Source organism: Scyliorhinus torazame, chromosome 31 (genome assembly GCF_047496885.1).
Source record: "Scyliorhinus torazame isolate Kashiwa2021f chromosome 31, sScyTor2.1, whole genome shotgun sequence".
Lineage (NCBI taxonomy): Eukaryota > Metazoa > Chordata > Chondrichthyes > Carcharhiniformes > Scyliorhinidae > Scyliorhinus > Scyliorhinus torazame.
Window position 1 is genome coordinate 35426304 of NC_092737.1, and position 19806 is coordinate 35446109.

The window sequence follows — 19806 nt, forward strand, 5'->3', positions numbered from 1 at the left end:
GCCACTTAGAACATAGAACATTGCAGCGCAGTACAGGCCCTTCGGCCCTCGATGTTGCGCCGACCTGTGAAACCACTCTAAAGCCCACCTACACTATTCCCTTATCGTCCATATGTCTTTCCAATGACCATTTGAATGCCCTTAGTGTTGGCGAGTCCACTACTGTTGCAGGCAGGGCATTCCACGCCCTTACTACTCTCCGAGTAAAGAGCCTGCCTCTGACATCTGTCTTATATCTATCTCCCCTCAATTTAAAGCTATGCCCCCTCGTGCTAGACATCACCATCCGAGGAAAAAGGCTCTCACTGTCCACCCTATCCAATCCTCTGATCATCTTGTATGCCTCAATTAAGCCACCTCTTAACCTTCTTCTCTCTAACGAAAACAGCCTCAAGTCCCTCATCCTTTCCTCATAAGATCTTCCCTCCACACCAGGCAACATTCTGGTAAATCTCCTCTGCACCCTTTCCAATGCTTCCACATCCTTCCTATAATGCGGCGACCAGAATTGCACGCAATACTCCAAATGCGGCCGCACCAGTGTTTTGTACAGCTGCAACATGATCTCCTGGCTCCGAAACTCAATCCCTCTACCAATAAAAGCTAACACACCGTACGCCTTCTTAACAACCCTCTAAACCTGGGTGGCAACTTTCAGGGATCTATGTACATGGACACCGAGATCTCTCTGCTCATCCACACTGCCAAGAATCTGACCATTAGCGCAGTACTCGGTCTTCCTGTTATTCCTTCCAAAATGAATCACCTCACACTTTTCTGCATTGAACTCCATTTGCCACCTCTCAGCCCAGCGCTGCAGCTTATCTATGTCACTCTGTAACTTGTAACATCCTTCCGCACTGTCCACAACTCCACCAACTTTAGTGTCATCTGCAAATTTACTCACCCATCCTTCTACGCCCTCCTCCAGGTCATTTATAAAAATGACAAACAGCAGTGGCCCCAAAACAGATCCTTGTGGTACACAACTGGTAACTGGACTCCAGTCTGAACATTTCCCATCAACCACCACCCTCTGTCTTCTTCCAGCTAGCCAATTTCTGATCCAAACTGCTAAATCACCCTGAATCCCATGCTTCCATGCAGTAGCCTACCGTGGGGAACCTTATCAAACGCTTTACTGAAATCCATATACATATATAAATCCATATGTCAGCCCGAGCCTGGATATTGTCCAGGTCTTGCTGCATTTGGACATGGACTGCTTCATAATCCCGCGAATGCTGCTGTACATTGTGCAGTTCAAAATCTTGAAGCGACTCGAGTTGTTTTGGCCTGGAAGGGCGTTGGAAACCCTTTCTGTAGTCACGTCTGAAAATGGCTAAGACGAACGGGTGAGGGGTGCGAAGGGGCAGCGCTGTAGGGGAATGGGTCACGGTGGGACTACCCCGCTTGGATAGTTTGTTCGAAGGCCCAACAGGGCCTGAATGGTCACCTCCCGTGCTTTTACGATTCAGTGCAACAAGTCTGCTGAGTGAGTCATCTATTGGAGCAGGCCGATAACCCGACCGGCACCAATTGGGAGTTAATCCCCTGGGGATTGTGGGGGGGGGGAAATTTGAAGGATACAGGGAAAACAGAAGGTGGGGGGCTAATTTGAGAGCTTGTTCTGCGAGCCAGCACAGGCGTAAAGGGGAAATGGCCTCCTCCATGTGCTACACGGTTTACAGAGATGTAGCGATCTACAGCACAGGAAAGGCCCATCGCAACTGCCCCAGTCAAAAAGCACCCAGCTAACTATTCTAATCCCACTTTCCCAGTACTTGAAAGAGTACCCAATTATTTTTTTTTCCAATTAAGGGTCAATTTAGCGTGGCCAATTCACCTACCCTGCACATCTTTGGGTTGTGGGGTTGAAACCCACGCAGACACAGGGAGAATGTAATAATAATCTTTATTCCCGTACCAGCCTCCCCGAACAGGCGCCGGAATGTGGCGACTAGGGGCTTTTCACAGTAACTTCACTTGAAGCCTACTTGTGACAATAAGCGATTTTCATTTCATTTTTTCATTTCATTACCTTAAGGGACGGGTGTACAGGCACACCCAGGTCCCTCTGATGCTCGGTGCTTCCCAGGGTCCTGCCGTTTATCCTGCATTCCCTTGTCCTGCCCAAGTGCATCACCTCACACTTATCCGGATTGAACTGCATTTGCCACTGATCAGCCCATCTGCCGAAATGGTTGGCGTGGCACTTGATCACATTCCTCTCTGGTGCCCTTTTGGACTGCGATAGCAAAATGTCACAAAAAACTCGGTTCGATTGAAAGGTTTGGAGAGAGAGAGAGAGTTTAGCAAAAATAATTTAGGGTCATGGAACCAAGATGGGCTTGAGTTCCAAATCATCCCGTGATGTAAGCGACTGACCTTCGAGGTAGACCGAGGCGGTGAGGGTGAGCGAGCAAATTCCAGAGTCAACGGGAGCAAGTCTAGCGGGAGGGTTCCGGATTCTGGAGGGTTTTGATGTGGTAAATTAAGGAAAGGTGTTCCGACAAGTTAACAGTCTGAAGTGCATCGATTAAGTCGTCCCCGAAGAAGCATTAATTCTCTGCTGTTTTTCTTTAACTCCAGGCAACGTTCAGGTGGACGATGGGGAGTCCAGTTACACCGTGGTGCCTGATCCACGTTTCAAGGAGGTCTGGCAGGTCAACCTTCGCCCCCGCGGCCTGGGCCAATCGCGCAACATGAGCGGTACCTACCGGCTGTGTCTGACGGACAAAACCATCGACCTGGTGAAGCTCAACCCGGACTCGGCCGCCGTGGTGCTTCAGCTGATGAACATCCGCCGCTGTGGGCACTCCGAGAACTTCTTCTTCGTGGAGGTGGGCCGCTCGGCGGTCACGGGCCCCGGGGAGTTCTGGATGCAGGTGGAGGACCCGGCGGTGGCCCAGAACATGCACGAGACCATCCTGGAGGCCATGAAGGCCATGAGCGAGGAGTTCCGGCTGAGGGGCAAGAGCCAGTCGTCCAGCTCCAACCCCATCTCCGTGCCGCTGCGACGCCATCACCAGGCAAACCCGCCGCCCTGCCAGGTGGGCTTCTCCGGCAGGAGGGGCGGCGCCACCTCGCCCGGTCAACGGTACAGCTTCGCCAGGGCGCGGACGGCCAGTGATGGGGGCGCCGCCATCCCCGCTCCCCGCCCCGCCTCTGCCGATGAGGCGCCTTCCAGCCCCTCCCCCGGGCTGACCAAGCCCCACCCGCCGTTGTCCCAGACGAGGTCGACCCCCGACCCCGTGGCCCGCCGCCCGCCCTGCGCCCCCAGCCCAGGCAGCCTCTCCTCCAGCGGGCACGTCTCGGAGTGTGCCTGCTCGCCCGCCGATCGGGGGTTCTCCTCCTCCTCCTCCATCCCCTCCTCCTCCTCCGACGGCGAGGAGGAGCAGTACGGCTCCAGCCCCAGCTCCTGCAGCAGCTTCCGGCTGCCCGCGTCGGATGGCCGCCGCCCTGGCCACGACTACATCGCCATGGGCCGGCCGGCCCCGGGGGGGCAGGAGGAGGGGGTGGCGGAGAGGGGCAAGGTGGCACCGCGCGGCGGCAAGGCCGAGAGACGCCGAGAGGAAGGGGCGGACAATAGTTATGTGGCCATGTTGCCCGGGGCGGCCCCGGGACAGGCCTCCGGGAGTGACTACATGGCCATGACCCCCAAGGGCAGCTCGGCACCCCAGCAGATTGACAACCCGCGGAGCGAGCACCCCCCCGGGCCGGGCTACATGCTCATGTCCCCCAACGGGAGCTGCTCGCCCGACGGCTGGGCCCTCCCTGGAGGCTCCAGGTGGCCGGCGGGTAGCAGCGACTACATGAACATGGCCCCCGCCAGCCGGTCGGCCTCCAGCACGCCCCCCAGCAGCCGGCACCCCCACCCACACTGCGGGGAGGAGGCCAGGGTGGCCGACTCCCCCTCCCACCGCTACTGCTCCCTGCCCCGCTCCCACAAGCCGCCAGCCTCCTCCTCAGGCCAGCTCTCCTGCTCCACCTCCTCCTCCACCAGCAGCGACAGCCTGGGGGATACCAAAACTGCCCGGCCCCCTCCGGGGCTGCAGGGCGTCCAGACTCCGTCCAGGCCCGGGAGGAGAGGTGGTACCGCCCGGCCTGCTGGCCCCTACCTGGACGTGGCGAGGGCCAGCACCCTGCCGCGGAGGAGGGAGAACCCCGCCCCCTCGGAGCCCCACAGCCCCGGGGAGTACGTCACTATAGAGTTCCGGTGCGAGTCGCGGGGGGCGCCTGGCCCGCTGGCCAGGCCTGCCTCCTGCGCGGGCGGGCTCCACCGCCCTCCTGCGGCAGCCGGCGACTACGTCAACGTGGGCTTCGGCCCGGCCTCTGGCTTCCCCAACGCGCTACCCCTGGCCTCACCCCGGACCCAGTGCAGGGCGGGCAGCCCCGACCCGGGTGTCGATGGTGCCCACCGCCTGGGTGCTGCCTCGGCCGACCCCAGTCCCGATCCCCGCCCAGGTGCCCGGGTGGCCCGCGCTGACTCCCAGGGGGGGGGGGCGCCGCCGTCATTGCTCCGAGACCTTCCTCACCCCGCCGACTGGCCCCGCGCCCGCTGTGCCCTCCGTTGACCCTGCGATGCGCCGTGGATCCGACTCCCTGGAGAGCGGCTGGTTGAAAGGTGTGAACGGCGGAGGAAAGGAGGAGCCAGGCTCTGGAATGTCACGCCACATGTCGATCGGCTTCGAGAACGGCCTGAACTACATTGACTTGGACCTCAGCGCCGACAGAGGCTGCTTGGGAGGGGCGGCCTCGCAGCCAGGACTTTGCACCCAAGCGAATGGCAGCGCTGCCTTGAACACTTACGCCAGCATTGACTTTCACAAATCGGAAGAATTTAGAAGCCATAAAAGTAAGCAAGACGGTGAGTGGCTTTACCATTATCCCAGTTTTGTCGCTTCATCTCTTTCTGTTGTGCTCTGATCAATTGTACCCGTCGCAAACCCCAACGGGAATTTCTCATGTAATCACGTCGGTGTAATGACAACCTCCCACCACTGCTGGCGCCACCACCTATCCACCAGTGGTGAGAGGTTGTCGTCACACAGGCTGCCAGCGATCGTCGTGTTTTGGTTTATAAACGGCACTTGGGGAGTGATTTTGAATTAAGAACTGATGCAGGTGATGAAAGGTGCTACGCTCCGAAAGCTAGTGATTCCCAATAAACCTGTTGGACTTTAACCTGGCGTTGTAAGGTTTCTTACTCTGTCCTTTTAAGGCCAAAGGCTGGGGTGTTTGTTGGTGCGGAAGTGGTTGAAACGGGCGAATCCTGAAATCAGTCGAGCGCGTGTGTTTCACGGCTGCCCTGTTAGCTGCTACCTCTTGCCTCGAGGGAGGGACCAGTTTATTAACTGCGTACACTGACACCAGAGTTCACGGTCAGAGTAGAGAATTTCTACAAGCAACTGGGATTGATTTTAGGCGCCTATAATCTTAACTATCCTCCACTAACTGTATTTTTGCTGGAGATGTCACCCTGCAGGAGGTGATTTTATTTCATTTATCAGGAGCATTGTTGTTGGTTCAGTCTGTAGTTTGTGGACACTTTTAAATAGACTCTGTAGACTGTTTGCTGTTATACACTGTTCAAATAGACTCTGTGGACTGTTTGCGATGTGGGCTGTTTAAATAGATTCTGTAGACTGTTTGCTGCTGTGCGCTGTTTAGATAGACTAGATTGTTTGCTGTTGTGCGCTCTTTAAGTAGATTCTATAGACTCTTTGTTGTGTGCTGTTTAAGTAGACTCTGTAGACTGTTTGCTGATGTGCGCTGTTTAAATAGACTCTGCAGACTGTTTGCTGCTGTGCGCTGGCTAGACTCTGAAAATGAAATGAAAATTGCTTATTGTCACATGTAGGCTTCAAATGAAGTTGCTGTGTAAAGCCCCTAGTCGCCACATTCTGGCACCTGTTCGGGGAGGCTGGTACTGGAATTGAACCGTGCTGCTGGCCTGCCTTGGTCTGCTTTAAAAGCCAGCTCTTTAGCCCTGTGCTAACGCTATTGTGCACTGTTTAAATAGACTCTGTAGACTGTTTGCTGTTGTGTGTTTATATAGACGCTGTCAACTGTTTGCTGTTGTACGCTGTTTAAATAGACTGTAGACCGCTGGGTGTTGTTTAAATAGACTCTGTAGACTGTTTGCTCTTGTGCGCTGTTTATATCGACTCTGTAGACTGTTTGCTGCTGTGTACAGATCCTGAAGGGACTTGACCGGGTGGATGCTCAAAGCATTTGTTTCTCTTGTGGGAGGGACGGGAACTAGGAGTCACAGTTTTAAAAATAAATAGTCATTTGGTAGTACAGAACTAGTGCATTGCTGATAAAAAGTGTTTTTTTGTTGTTGTTGAAGCTTTTCATCTTGCACTCATCAGAAACTATACTGCATGAGAAGAGAGTGCTGATTGGTTAGCAAGTGGACTCTGGTAGAGGCATTGCCATGGAGGACGCACCAGTTGATGGTGACTGACAGTTACCTGCCAGGCATTGTTTGAAATTTAAGCCCAGATCATAGTGCAGAAGGAGGCTATTCGGCCCATCGGGCTACACCGACCCCTCTGAAAGATCACCCTACCTAGGCCCACTCCCCCACCCAATGTTTGGACACTAAGGGGCAATTTATCACTGCCAATCCACCTAACTTGCACTTTTTTGGACTGTGGGAGTAAACCGGAGCACCTGGAGGAAACCCACGCACACACACGGGGAGAATGTCGGTCATCCGAGACCAAAATTTTACAGCAATACTCGAGTCGAGAAATAAGGGAGTGTGCCATTTAGGACTGGGAGGGTGGGGTGTTTAAAGATGGAGTCACATGTAGTTCAGACCGGGGTAAGGACGGCCGATTCGCTCCCCTGATGGACAGCGGCGAGCTGGGTGGCTCTCTTTGCGACAATTGGCGACGTCAAGCTTTTCTCAGTTCCAGATTTAATTTCGATTTTAATTTGAAGAATTAATTCCCCTAGCCACTGTGGTGAGATTTGAACCCTTGTCTTACAAACCTAATAGAATTCTTTGAGGAAGTTACAAAGTTGATTGATGAGGGAAGGGCTGTAGATGTCATATACATGGACTTCAGTAAGGCATTTGATAAGGTTCCCCATGGTAGGTTGATGGGAAAAGTGAAGTCGGATGGGGTTCAGGGTGTACTAGCGAGATGGATAAAGAACTGGCTGGGCAACAGGAGACAGAGAGTAGTGGTGGAAGGGAGTGTCTCAAAATGGAGAAAGGTGACCAGTGGTGTTCCACAGGGATCCGTGCTCGGACCACTGTTGTTTGTGATATACATAAATGATCTGGACAAAGGTATAGGTGGTCTGATTAGCAAGTTTGCAGAAGATACTAAGATTGGTGGAGTTGCAGATAGCGAGGGGGACTGTCAGAGAATACAGCAGAATATAGATAGATTGGAGAGTTGGGCAGAGAAATGGCAGATGGAGTTCAATCCAGGCAAATGCGAGGTGATGCATTTTGGACGATCCAATTCAAGAGCGAACTATACGGTCAATGGAAGAGTCCTGGGGAAAATTGATGTACAGAGAGATCTGGGAGTTCAGGTCCATTGTACCCTGAAGGTGGCAACGCAGGTCGATAGAGTGGTCAAGAAGGCATACAGCATGCTTGCCTTCATTGGACGGGGTATTGAGTACAAGAGTCGGCAGGTCATGTTACAGTGGTGTAGGACTTTGGTTAGGCCACATTTGGAATACTGCGTGCAGTTCTGGTCACCACATTACCAGAAGGATGTGGATGCTTTAGAGAGGGTGCAGGGGAGGTTCACCAGGATGTTGCCTGGTATGGAGGGTGCTAGCTATGAAGAAAGGTTGAGTAGATTAGGATTGTTTTCGCTGGAAAGACGGAGGTTGAGGGGGGACCTGATTGAGGTCTACAAAATTATGAGAGGTATGGACAGGGTGGATAGCAACAAGTTTTTTCCAAGAGAGGGGGTGTCAATTACAAGGGGTCACGATTTCAAGGTGAGAGGGGGAAAGTTGAAGGGAGATGTGCGTGGAAAGTTTTTTACGCAGAGGGTGGTGGGTGCCTGGAACGCTTTGCCAGCGGAGGTGGTAGAGGCGGGCACGATAGCATCATTCAAGATGCATCTAGACAGATATATGAACGGGCGGGGAACAGAGGGAAGTAGATCCTTGGAAAATAGGCGACAGGTTTAGATAAAGGATCTGGATCGGCGCAGGCTGGGAGGGCCGAAGGGCCTGTTCCTGTGCTGTCATTTTCTGTGTTCTTTGTTCTTCTTTCTCGACTCCCGAGCATTAGCCTGGACCCACTGGCGTTACAGCTGTGCTGCCTGACTCCTAACTCCCTCTCTTCTTGTGTAGAAAATGGAGGAGTTGGGGGGGGGGGGGGGTTGGGGGGGGTGATAAAGGAGGCTCCCTCGAGGTATTGCGTGCCCCTCGAAGTAAAACTTTTAAGTCCACCGGGCGAGTGTTTCACGGCCACCAGGTCAGCTGCTACCTCTTTCCTCGAGGGAGGGGCCAGTTTCTTAGCTCCCTCGGTTTCCCTCACTTTGCGCCTCCTCGAGATTCCCCGCAGCACCACACAGCGAACAGAATCCAGGATTTGCATTAATAGAGCAACTTCTCACTACCGGAGGATGTCCTCAAAGACACAGCAGCCAATGGTGTGTCGCGGCCTTGGCAATTTTTGCACAGCAGGATCCCACAGACAGCGCAGAGTTCCCTGACCAGATCCTCAGCACTGTCCCTCTGACAGTGCAGCACTCCCTCAGTACTGACCCTCTGACAGTGCAGCACTCCCTCAGTACTGACCCTCTGACAGTGCGGCACTCCCTCAGTACTGTCCCTCTGACAGTGCAGCACGCCCTCAGTACTGACCCTCTGACAGTGCAGCTCTCCCTCAGTACTGACCCTCTGCCAGTGCAGCACTCCCTCAGTACTGACCCTCTGCCAGTGCAGCACTCCCTCAGTACTGACCCTCTGCCAGTGCAGCACTCCCTCAGTACCGACCCTCTGACAGTGCAGCACTCCCTCAGTACTGACCCTCTGACAGTGCAGCACTCCCTCCATACTGACCCTCTGACAGTGCAGGACTCCCTCAGTACTGACCCTCTGACAGTGCAGCACTCCCTCAGCACTGACCCTCTGACAGTGCGGCACTCCCTCAGTACTGACCCTCTGACAGTGCGGCACTCCCTCAGTACTGACCCTCTGACAGTGCAGCACTCCCTCAGTACTGACCCTCTGACAGTGAGGCACTCCCTCAGTACTGACCCTCTGACAGTGCGGCACTCCCTCAGTACTGACCCTCTGACAGTGCGGCACTCCCTCAGAACTGATCCTCTGACAGTGCAGCACTCCCCCAGTACTGACCCTCTGACAGTGCAGCACTCCCTCAATCCTGACCCTCTGACAATGCGGCGCTCCCTCACCTCTGGCCCTCAAATAGTACAGTATGAAAAATACTGGTGGTGTGAGAGAGTTGGTGAAGGGCAGCTGAGGAATCCATAGCCCCTGAACCCACCCCAGCACAGGCAAGCAGAGGGTGAGGAAAGCACTGTGGACTCACGGCCCGTGAGTGAGAATATTGGAGAGGCGGCTGGGAAAGAATGGGTTAACATCGCCCTCCCACCCTGCTGAGCTGTTCGAGTCTCAGTTACTCCGTGTCCTTTTTTGCTGCTGATCAAAACTGGGATGGTTAGTGAAATAGTTATTGGTGTGATGGAGTGCAGTAGCATTATCCACAGCCCCGTGTCTATCACAGCTTCAATCACACCCTCAGGAAAGGCTCTGACAAACTTGGCAGCAACAGTGACGCACAGACTGTGAAAGATTATTGACAAATTATTGTGTGCCGCTTGACTCTGATGGAGCAGGAATCTGACTCTCGTTCACGTGGCATAGCCACGTTATCTCGTTAGGTTCTGCCTTCACAGTCTGTCGTGGCTCAGTGAGTCAGTGTGAGGGATCTGATTAACATCAGTAGAGATACAGTCAGTAACACGGGGTGCAGGGGGAGAGGGGTTACTGAGTGACAGTGTGAGGGAGCTGGATTAACATCAGCAGAGATACAGTCAGTAACACAGGGTGCTGGGGGAGAGGGGTTACTGAGTGACAGTGTGAGGGAGCTGGATTAACATCAGTAGAGATACGGTCAGTAACACAGGGTGCTGGGGGAGGGGGGTTACTGAGTGACAGTGTGAGGGAGCTGGATTAACATCAGTAGAGATACAGTCAGTAACACAGGGCGCTGGGGGAGAGGGGTTACTGAGCGACAGTGTGAGGGAGCTGGATTAACATCAATAGAGATACAGTCAGTAACAGGGTGCTGGGGGAGAGGGGTTACTGAGTGACAGTGTGAGGGAGCTGGATTAAAATCAGTAGAGATACAGTCAGTAACACAGGGTGCTGGGGGAGAGGGGTTACTGAGTGACAGTGTGAGGGTGCTGGGGGAGAGGGGTTACTGAGTGACAGTGTGAGGGAGCTGGATTAACATCAGTAGAGATACAGTCAGTAACACAGGGAGCTGGGGGAGAGGGGTTACTGAGTGACACTGTGAGGGAGCTGGGGGAGAGGGGTTACTGAGTGACAGTGTGAGGGAGCTGGATTAACATCAGTAGAGATACGGTCAGTAACACAGGGTGCTGGGGGAGAGGGGTTACTGAGCGACAGTGTGAGGGAGCTGGATTAACATCAGTAGAGATACAGTCAGTAACACAGGGTGCTGGGGGAGAGGGGTTACTGAGCGACAGTGTGAGGGAGCTGGATTAACATCAGTAGAGATACAGTCAGTAACACGGTGCTGGGGGAGGGGGGTTACTGAGTGACTGTGAGGGAGCTGGATTATCATCAGTAGAGATACAGTCAGTAACACAGGGTGCTGGGAGAGAGGGGTTACTGAGTGACAGTGTGAGGGAGCTGGATTAACATCAGTAGAGATACAGTCAGTAACACAGGGTGCTGGGGGAGAGGGGTTACTGAGTGACAGTGTGAGGGAGCTGGATTAACATCAGTAGAGATACAGTCAGTAACACAGGGTGCTGGGGGGAGAGGGGTTACTGAGTGACAGTGTGAGGGAGCTGGATTAACATCAGTAGAGATACAGTCAGTAACACAGGGTGCTGGGGGAGAGGGGTTACTGAGTGACAGTGTGAGGGAGCTGGATTAACATCAGTAGAGATACAGTCAGTAACACAGGGTGCTGGGGGAGAGGGGTTACTGAGTGACAGTGTGAGGGAGCTGGATTAACATCAGCAGAGATACAGTCAGTAACACAGGGTGCTGGGGGAGAGGGGTTACTGAGTAACAGTGTGAGGGAGCTGGATTAACATCAGTAGAGATACGGTCAGTAACACAGGGTGCTGGGGGAGAGGGGTTACTGAGTGACAGTGTGAGGGAGCTGGATTAACATCAGTAGAGATACAGTCAGTAACACAGGGTGCTGGGGGAGAGGGGTTACTGAGTGACAGTGTGAGGGAGCTGGATTAACATCAGTAGAGATACAGTCAGTAACACAGGGTGCTGGGGGAAAGGGGTTACTGAGTGACAGTGTGAGGGAGCTGGATTAACATCAGTAGAGATACAGTCAGTAACACAGGGTGCTGGGGGAGAGGGGTTACTGAGTGACAGAGTGAGGGAGCTGGATTAACATCAGTAGAGATACAGTCAGTAACACAGGGTGCTGGGGGAGAGGGGTTACTGAGCGACAGTGTGAGGGAGCTGGATTAACATCAGTAGAGATACAGTCAGTAACACAGGGTGCTGGGGGAGAGGGGTTACTGAGCGACAGTGTGAGGGAGCTGGATTAACATCAATAGAGATACAGTCAGTAACACAGGGTGCTGGGGAGAGGGGTTACTGAGTGACAGTGTGAGGGAGCTGGATTAACATCAATAGAGATACAGTCAGTAACACAGGGTGCTGGGGGAGAGGGGTTACTGAGTGACAGTGTGAGGGAGCTGGATTAACATCAATAGAGATACAGTCAGTAACACAGGGTGCTGGGGGAGAGGGGTTACTGAGTGACAGTGTGAGGGAGCTGGATTAACATCAGTAGAGATACAGTCAGTAACACAGGGTGCTGGGGGAGAGGGGTTACTGAGTGACAGTGTGAGGGAGCTGGATTAACATCAGTAGAGATACAGTCAGTAACACAGGGTGCTGGGGGAGAGGGGTTACTGAGTGACAGTGTGAGGGAGCTGGGGGAGAGGGGTTACTGAGTGACAGTGTGAGGGAGCTGGATTAACATCAGTAGAGATACAGTCAGTAACACAGGGTGCTGGGGGAGAGGGGTTACTGAGCGACAGAGTGAGGGAGCTGGATTAACATCAGTAGAGATACAGTCAGTAACACAGGGTGCTGGGGGAGAGGGGTTACTGAGTGACAGTGTGAGGGAGCTGGATTAACATCAATAGAGATACAGTCAGTAACACAGGGTGCTGGGGGAGAGGGGTTACTGAGTGACAGTGTGAGGGAGCTGGATTAACATCAGTAGAGATACAGTCAGTAACACAGGGTGCTGGGGGAGAGGGGTTACTGAGTGACAGTGTGACGGAGCTGGATTAACATCAGTAGAGATACAGTCAGTAACACAGGGTGCTGGGGGAGAGGGGTTACTGAGTGACAGTGTGAGGGAGCTGGATTAACATCAGTAGAGATACAGTCAGTAACACAGGGTGCTGGGGGAGAGGGGTTACTGAGTGACAGTGTGAGGGAGCTGGATTAACATCAGTAGAGATACAGTCAGTAACACAGGGTGCTGGGGGAGAGGGGTTACTGAGTGACAGTGTGAGGGAGCTGGATTAACATCAGTAGAGATACAGTCAGTAACACAGGGTGCTGGGGGAGAGGGGTTACTGAGTGACAGTGTGAGGGAGCTGGATTAACATCAGTAGAGATACAGTCAGTAACACAGGGTGCTGGGGGAGAGGGGTTACTGAGTGACAGTGTGAGGGAGCTGGATTAACATCAGTAGAGATACAGTCAGTAACACAGGGTGCTGGGGGAGAGGGGTTACTGAGTGACAGTGTGAGGGAGCTGGATTAACATCAGTAGAGATACAGTCAGTAACACAGGGTGCTGGGGGAGAGGGGTTACTGAGTGACAGTGTGAGGGAGCTGGATTAACATCAGTAGAGATACAGTCGGTAACACAGGGTGCTGAGGGGGAGGGGTTACTGAGTGACAGTGTGACGGAGCTGGATTAACATCAGTAGAGATACAGTCAGTAACACAGGGTGCTGGGGGAGAGGGGTTACTGAGTGACAGTGTGAGGGAGCTGGATTAACATCAGTAGAGATACAGTCAGTAACACAGGGTGCTGGGGGAGAGGGGTTACTGAGTGACAGTGTGAGGGAGCTGGATTAACATCAGTAGAGATACAGTCAGTAACACAGGGTGCTGGGGGAGAGGGGTTACTGAGTGACAGTGTGAGGGAGCTGGATTAACATCAGTAGAGATACAGTCAGTAACACAGGGTGCTGGGGGAGAGGGGTTACTGAGTGACAGTGTGAGGGAGCTGGATTAACATCAGTAGAGATACAGTCAGTAACACAGGGTGCTGGGGGCGAGGGGTTACTGAGTGACAGTGTGAGGGGGCTGGATTAACATCAGTAGAGATACAGTCAGTAACACAGGGTGCTGGGGGAGAGGGGTTACTGAGTGACAGTGTGAGGGAGCTGGATTAACATCAGTAGAGATACAGTCAGTAACACAGGGTGCTGGGGGAGAGGGGTTACTGAGTGACAGTGTGAGGGAGCTGGATTAACATCAGTAGAGATACAGTCAGTAACACAGGGTGCTGGGGGAGAGGGGTTACTGAGTGACAGTGTGAGGGAGCTGGATTAACATCAGTAGAGATACAGTCAGTAACACAGGGTGCTGGGGGAGAGGGGTGACTGAGTGACAGTGTGAGGGAGCTGGATTAACATCAGCAGAGATACAGTCAGTAACACAGGGTGCTGGGGGAGAGGGGTTACTGAGTGACAGTGTGAGGGAGCTGGATTAACATCAGTAGAGATACAGTCAGTAACACAGGGTGCTGGGGGAGAGGGGTTACTGAGTGACAGTGTGAGGGAGCTGGATTAACATCAGTAGAGATACAGTCAGTAACACAGGGTGCTGGGAGAGATACAGACACGGCAGGTAGTTTAACCGTTGGCTCTGTAGATCAATGGACCGGTAATCTATAGACCCAGAGGGTTCGTATCCTATCATGTGAATTCAAGAAAAATCTGTGGTTGTGAAACCATTGTTGATGGCCGTAAAAATCCACCAGGTTCACTAATGTCCTTTAGGGAAGGAAATCTGCCGTCCTTACCCGGGTCTGGCCTACACGTGACTCCAGACCCACACAGCCTCCCGGTTGACTCTTCAATGCCCGCTCTGAAATAGCCGAACGAGCCCACTCTGCTCCAGGAATGGGTCATAAATGCTGGTCCAGCCAGCGACACGCACACACACCCTGGACGAATATCTTTTCCAAGAGGTTTTGAAGGAGACTGGGGCAATAAATCAAGCGACTGGACAGCCAATCTTCTCAACTCAGTGTCGAAAGCCGGGCGCCAAACTTTTCCCGTTGAATGGTCAATCCAAGACCAGACCGCTTTGAATAACTCTCTGGGATGGATGGTGCGTCACTTTGTTTTGACACTCTTCCCCCCCCCAATGTACGGGATGGTTTAGCGCGGCCGATCCGCCTACCCCGCACGTCTTTGGGTTTGTGGGGGCGGGGCCCATACAGACACGGGGAGAATGTCCAAACTCCACACGGACACGGGGCCGGGATTGAACCCGGGACCTCGGCGGCAGCTGTATTTGATGTACTTGATGGCATAATTCCCGGGGTGCTCCAGCTGTCGCTCCGCCGGGCGGGGGAAGCATGCGGATGGGTGTAAATGCAGGGTGGGGAAGGGTGTGGGTTTTTTTGTCGGGGGGGGGGGCGACATTTGCTTTTGCGGCGAAGGAATTGGAGGTGCGGCAGCTTTTTTCACGTCGGCGCCTCGGAAGGGGCTGCAGTCGGGTTGTACGGGTTCTGGGTGTATTTGTAGCTAAAGGAATTGAGTATAAAGGTAAGGAAGTGTTGTTGCAACTGTGATGAGACTGCACCTGGAGTATTATGCACAGTTATGGTCCCCTTGTTTGAGGAAAGATGTAGCGGCAATGGAGGCAGTTCAGAGGGGGTTCACTAGGTTGATTCCAGAGATGAGAGGCGGGATTCTCCCGAATCAGCGAGGTGACCCGACGCCGGCGGACAAATCGGCGCAAACCACTCCGGCGCCGGGCCGACCGGAAGTTGCGGAATTCTCCGCACTTCCGGGGCCTAGGCCGGCGGCAGAGTGGTTGGCACCGTGCCACCCAGCGCCGAAGAGACTGCGTGAGTTAGCGCATGCGCAGAACCGCCGGCGTGGTTCAGCGCATGCGCAGACCGGCGCGGGGGGGGGGGGTGTCTTCTCCGCGCCGGCCATGGCGGAGCCCGACAGGGGCAGGCGCGGAAGGAAGAAGTGCCCCCACGGCACAGGCCGGCCCACAGATCGGTGGGCCACGATCGCGGGCCAGGCCACCGTGTGCCCCCCCCCCCCCCCCCCCCCCCCGGGTCGGATCCCCCCTGAGGACCGCACCAGCCTACTTTGCTGCCAGGCCCCGACATGTGGGACCATGTCCAATCCAGGCTGGCGGTGTATGATGTGCACTCATGCACATAATTAAGGTGGCGGAGAGGATGCTAGATGGGGACTCACCTTCCGAGGTAGTATGGGCTGAGGTTAGAAACAGGAAAGGAGAGGTCACCCTGTTGGGAGTTTTCTATAGGCCTCCAAATAGTTCTAGGGATGTAGAGGAAAGGATGGCGAGGATGATCCTAGATAAGAGCGAAAGTAACAGGGTAGTTATTATGGGAGACTTTAACTTTCCAAATATTGACTGGAAAATATATAGTTCGAGTACATTAGATGGGTCGTTTTTTGTACAGTGTGTGCAGGAGGGTTTCCTGACACAATATGTTGACAGGCCAACAAGAGGCGAGGCCACGTTGGATTTGGTTTTGGGTAATGAACCAGGCCAGGTGTTGGATTTGGAAGTAGGAGAGCACAGTGACCACAATTCTGTGACGTTTACGTTAATGATGGAAAGGGATAAGTATACACCGCAGGGCAAGAGTTATAGCTGGGGGAAGGGCAATTATGATACCATTAGACGTGACTTGGGGGGGGATAGGTTGGCGAAGTAGGCTGCAAGTGTTGGGCACACTGGATATGTGGAGCTTGTTCAAGGATCAGCTACTGCATGTTCTTGATAAGTATGTACCGGTCAGGCTGGGAGGAAGGCGTAGAGCGAGGGAACCGTGGTTTACCAAAGAAGTGGAATCTCTTGTTAAGAGGAAGAAGGAGGCCTATGTGAAGATGAGGTGTGAAGTTTCAGTTGGGGCGCTGGATAGTTACAAGGTAGCGAGGAAGGATCTAAAGAGAGAGCTAAGACGAGCAAGGAGGGGACATGAGAAGTGTTTGGCAGGTAGGATCAAGGAAAACCCAAACGCTTTCTATAGGTATGTCAGGAATAAGCGAATGACTAGGGTAAGAGTAGGACCAGTCAAGGACAGGGATGGGAAGTTGTGTGTGGAGTCTGAAGAGATAGGCGAGATACTAAATGAATATTTTTCATCAGTATTCACTCAGGATAAAGATAATGTTGTGGAGGAGAATGCTGAGACCCAGGCTAGTAGAATAGATGGCATTGAGGTACGTAGGGAAGAGGTGTTGGCAATTCTGGACAGGCTGAAAATAGATAAGTCCCCGGGGCCTGATGGGATTTATCCTAGGATTCTCTGGGAGGCCAGGGAGGAGATTGCTCGACCTTTGGCTTTGATTTTTATGTCACCATTGGCTACAGGAATAGTGCCAGAGGACTGGAGGATAGCAAATGTGGTCCCTTTGTTCAAAAAGGGGAGCAGAGACAACCCCGGCAACTATAGACCGGTGAGCCTCACGTCTGTAGTGGGTAAAGTCTTGGAGGGGATTATAAGAGACAAGATTTATAATCATCTAGATAGGAATAATATGATCAGGGATAGTCAGCATGGCTTTGTGAAGGGTAGGTCATGCCTCACAAACCTTATTGAGTTCTTTGAGAAGGTGACTGAACAGGTAGACGAGGGTAGAGCAGTTGATGTGATGTATATGGATTTCAGTAAAGCGTTTGATAAGGTTCCCCACGGTAGGCTATTGCAGAAAATACGGAGGCTGGGGATTGAGGGTGATTTAGAGATGTGGATCAGAAATTGGCTAGCTGAAAGAAGACAGAGGGTGGTGGTTGATGGGAAATGTTCAGAATGGAGTTCAGTTACAAGTGGCGTACCACAAGGGTGTGTTCTGGGGCCGTTGCTGTTTGTCATTTTTATCAATGACCTAGAGGAGGGCGCAGAAGGGTGGGTGAGTAAATTTGCAGACGACACTAAAGTCGGTGGTGTTGTCGACAGTGTGGAAGGATGTAGCAGGTTACAGAGGGACATAGCTAAGCTGCAGAGCTGGGCTGAGAGGTGGCAAATGGAGTTTAATGTAGAGAAGTGTGAGGTGATTCACTTTGGAAGGAATAACAGGAATGCGGAATATTTGGCGAATGGTAAAGTTCTTGGAAGTGTGGATGAGCAGAGGGATCTCGGTGTCCATGTACATAGATCCCTGAAAGTTGCCACCCAGGTTGATAGGGTTGTGAAGAGGGCCTATGGAGTGTTGGCCTTTATTGGTAGAGGGATTGAGTTCCGGAGTCATGAGGTCATGTTGCAGCTGTACAAAACTCTGGTACGGCCGCATTTGGAGTATTGCGTACAGTTCTGGTCACCGCATTATAGGAAGGACGTGGAGGCTTTGGAGCGGGTGCAGAGGAGATTTACCAGGATGTTGCCTGGTATGGAGGGAAAATCTTATGAGGAAAGGCTGATGGACTTGAGGTTGTTTTCGTTGGAGAGAAGAAGGTTAAGAGGTGACTTAATAGAGGCATACAAAATGATCAGGGGGTTAGATAGGGTGGACAGTGAGAGCCTTCTCCCGCGGATGGATATGGCTGGCACGAGGGGACATAGCCTTAAACTGAGGGGTAATAGATATAGGACAGAGGTCAGAGGTAGGTTCTTTACGCAAAGAGTAGTGAGGCCGTGGAATGCCCTACCTGCAACAGTAGTGAACTCGCCAACATTGAGGGCATTTAAAAGTTTATTGGATAATCATATGGATGATAATGGTATAGTGTAGGTTAGATGGCTTTTGTTTTGGTGCAACATCGTGGGCCGAAGGGCCTGTACTGCGCTGTATCGTTCTATGTTCTATGATGAGATACAGACAGGCAGTGACAGACACCTAGTACAGCCAATCAACACACAGGACAGAACGCAACCAATCACCAGGCAGAACACTAGAAGGTGGTCTCCCACTATAAAACACACGAGGCATTAACACTCTGCCTCTTTCCACTGGTGACAACTGTAGTGACAGTCAGGGTGTATATATCAGTTAGCACCTTCTACACGTGGCTCAGAGCTAGTCTGGTCTAGTTAGTTATAGTAAGTACGCTGAGATTAGTAGAGTGTCAAACCCACAGCGACCTGTGTGCACTGCTGAACAAGTTCAATGAAGCGTATTGAACCAACATCACAGTTTGGAGTCTACTTTCAAGTACAACTGCATCCAGTTGCAGTCCGTGTTGCCCCAGGGTGATTAACACGACAGGCGAGACTGGGCAGAAACCGACGGCCGCTCGGCCCACCGGGGCCTGGATAATTGCCGCGGGGGGGGGGGGGGGCGCTGTCGACAGCCCCCGACCGGCGCGGCATGATCCCCGCACCCGGCCGAAAACCGGCGCCGGAGAATTCGGCAGCCGGGGCGGGATTCACGCCGCCCCCGGGGATTCTCCGACCGGGGGGGGGGGGTGGCGGGGAGTCCCGCCCCACGGGTTTGTCATACGAGGAGAGATTGAACAGTTTAGGCCGGTACGCTCTGGAGTTTAGAAGAATGAGGGTCTGGATAAAGTAGACGTGGAGCGGTTGCTGCCTCTTGTGGGGCATTCTAGAACGAGAGGTCAGAATAAGAGGGAGCAAATTTAAAACAGACTTGAGGAGAAACTACTTCTCCCAAAGGGTCGTGAATCTGTGGAATTCGCTGCCCCGGAGTGCGGTGCATGCTGGGACAGCGAGTAAATTTGAGGAGTCTGACAGATTTTTAATTGGTAATGGGTTGAAGGGTTGTAATATAATATAATAATCTTTATTGTCACAAGTAGGCATACATTAACACTGCAATGAAGTTACTGTGAAAATCCCCTAGTCGCCACATTCCGGCGCCTGGTCGGGTACACGGACGGAGAATTCAGGATGTCCAATTCACCCAACAGCACGTCTTTCGGGACTTGTGGGAGGAAACCGGAGCACCCGGAGGAAACCCACGCAGACTCCGCACAGACAGTGACCCAAGCCGGGAATCGAACCTGGCGCGGTGAGGGAACAGTGCTAACCACTGTGCTCCCGTGCAGCGCCCCCTGGAGAACGGGCCGGACGGTGGAGTTGAGACCCAGGATGGGATCAGCCATGCTTCGGCTCGGGGAGGCTAAATTGCCGACTCCCGCTCCCAGGTCGTGTGTTCCAGGGGAGGAGATGCTCGGGCTGATTTCGCAATCCACCTCTTGGCCTGTGGCGGACAAGGAACATATTTGGCCGCGATCGAACAAGTGGACTGTTAACCCTGGGTGGGGTACGGGGGTGGTCAAGCCACAAAGCAGCAAGGCAAAACCCGTGTGCACATCTTTGGACCTCAGACTATGCAATCATTGAAACAAACACGCAAAC

General features: G+C 53.1%; 1 protein-coding gene across 1 annotated transcript in view; it reads left to right on the forward strand.

Annotated features, from left to right (window-relative positions):
• The first annotated feature begins 1388 nt into the window (after positions 1-1388).
• Positions 1389-19806, forward strand: part of LOC140404610 (insulin receptor substrate 1-B-like) — a 145474-nt gene continuing 127056 nt past the window's right edge. Inside the window, 3 exon segments of the mRNA XM_072493211.1 lie at positions 1389-1398; positions 2545-4496; positions 4498-4870. Of these exon segments, the coding sequence (XP_072349312.1) occupies positions 1389-1398; positions 2545-4496; positions 4498-4870 (2335 nt within the window).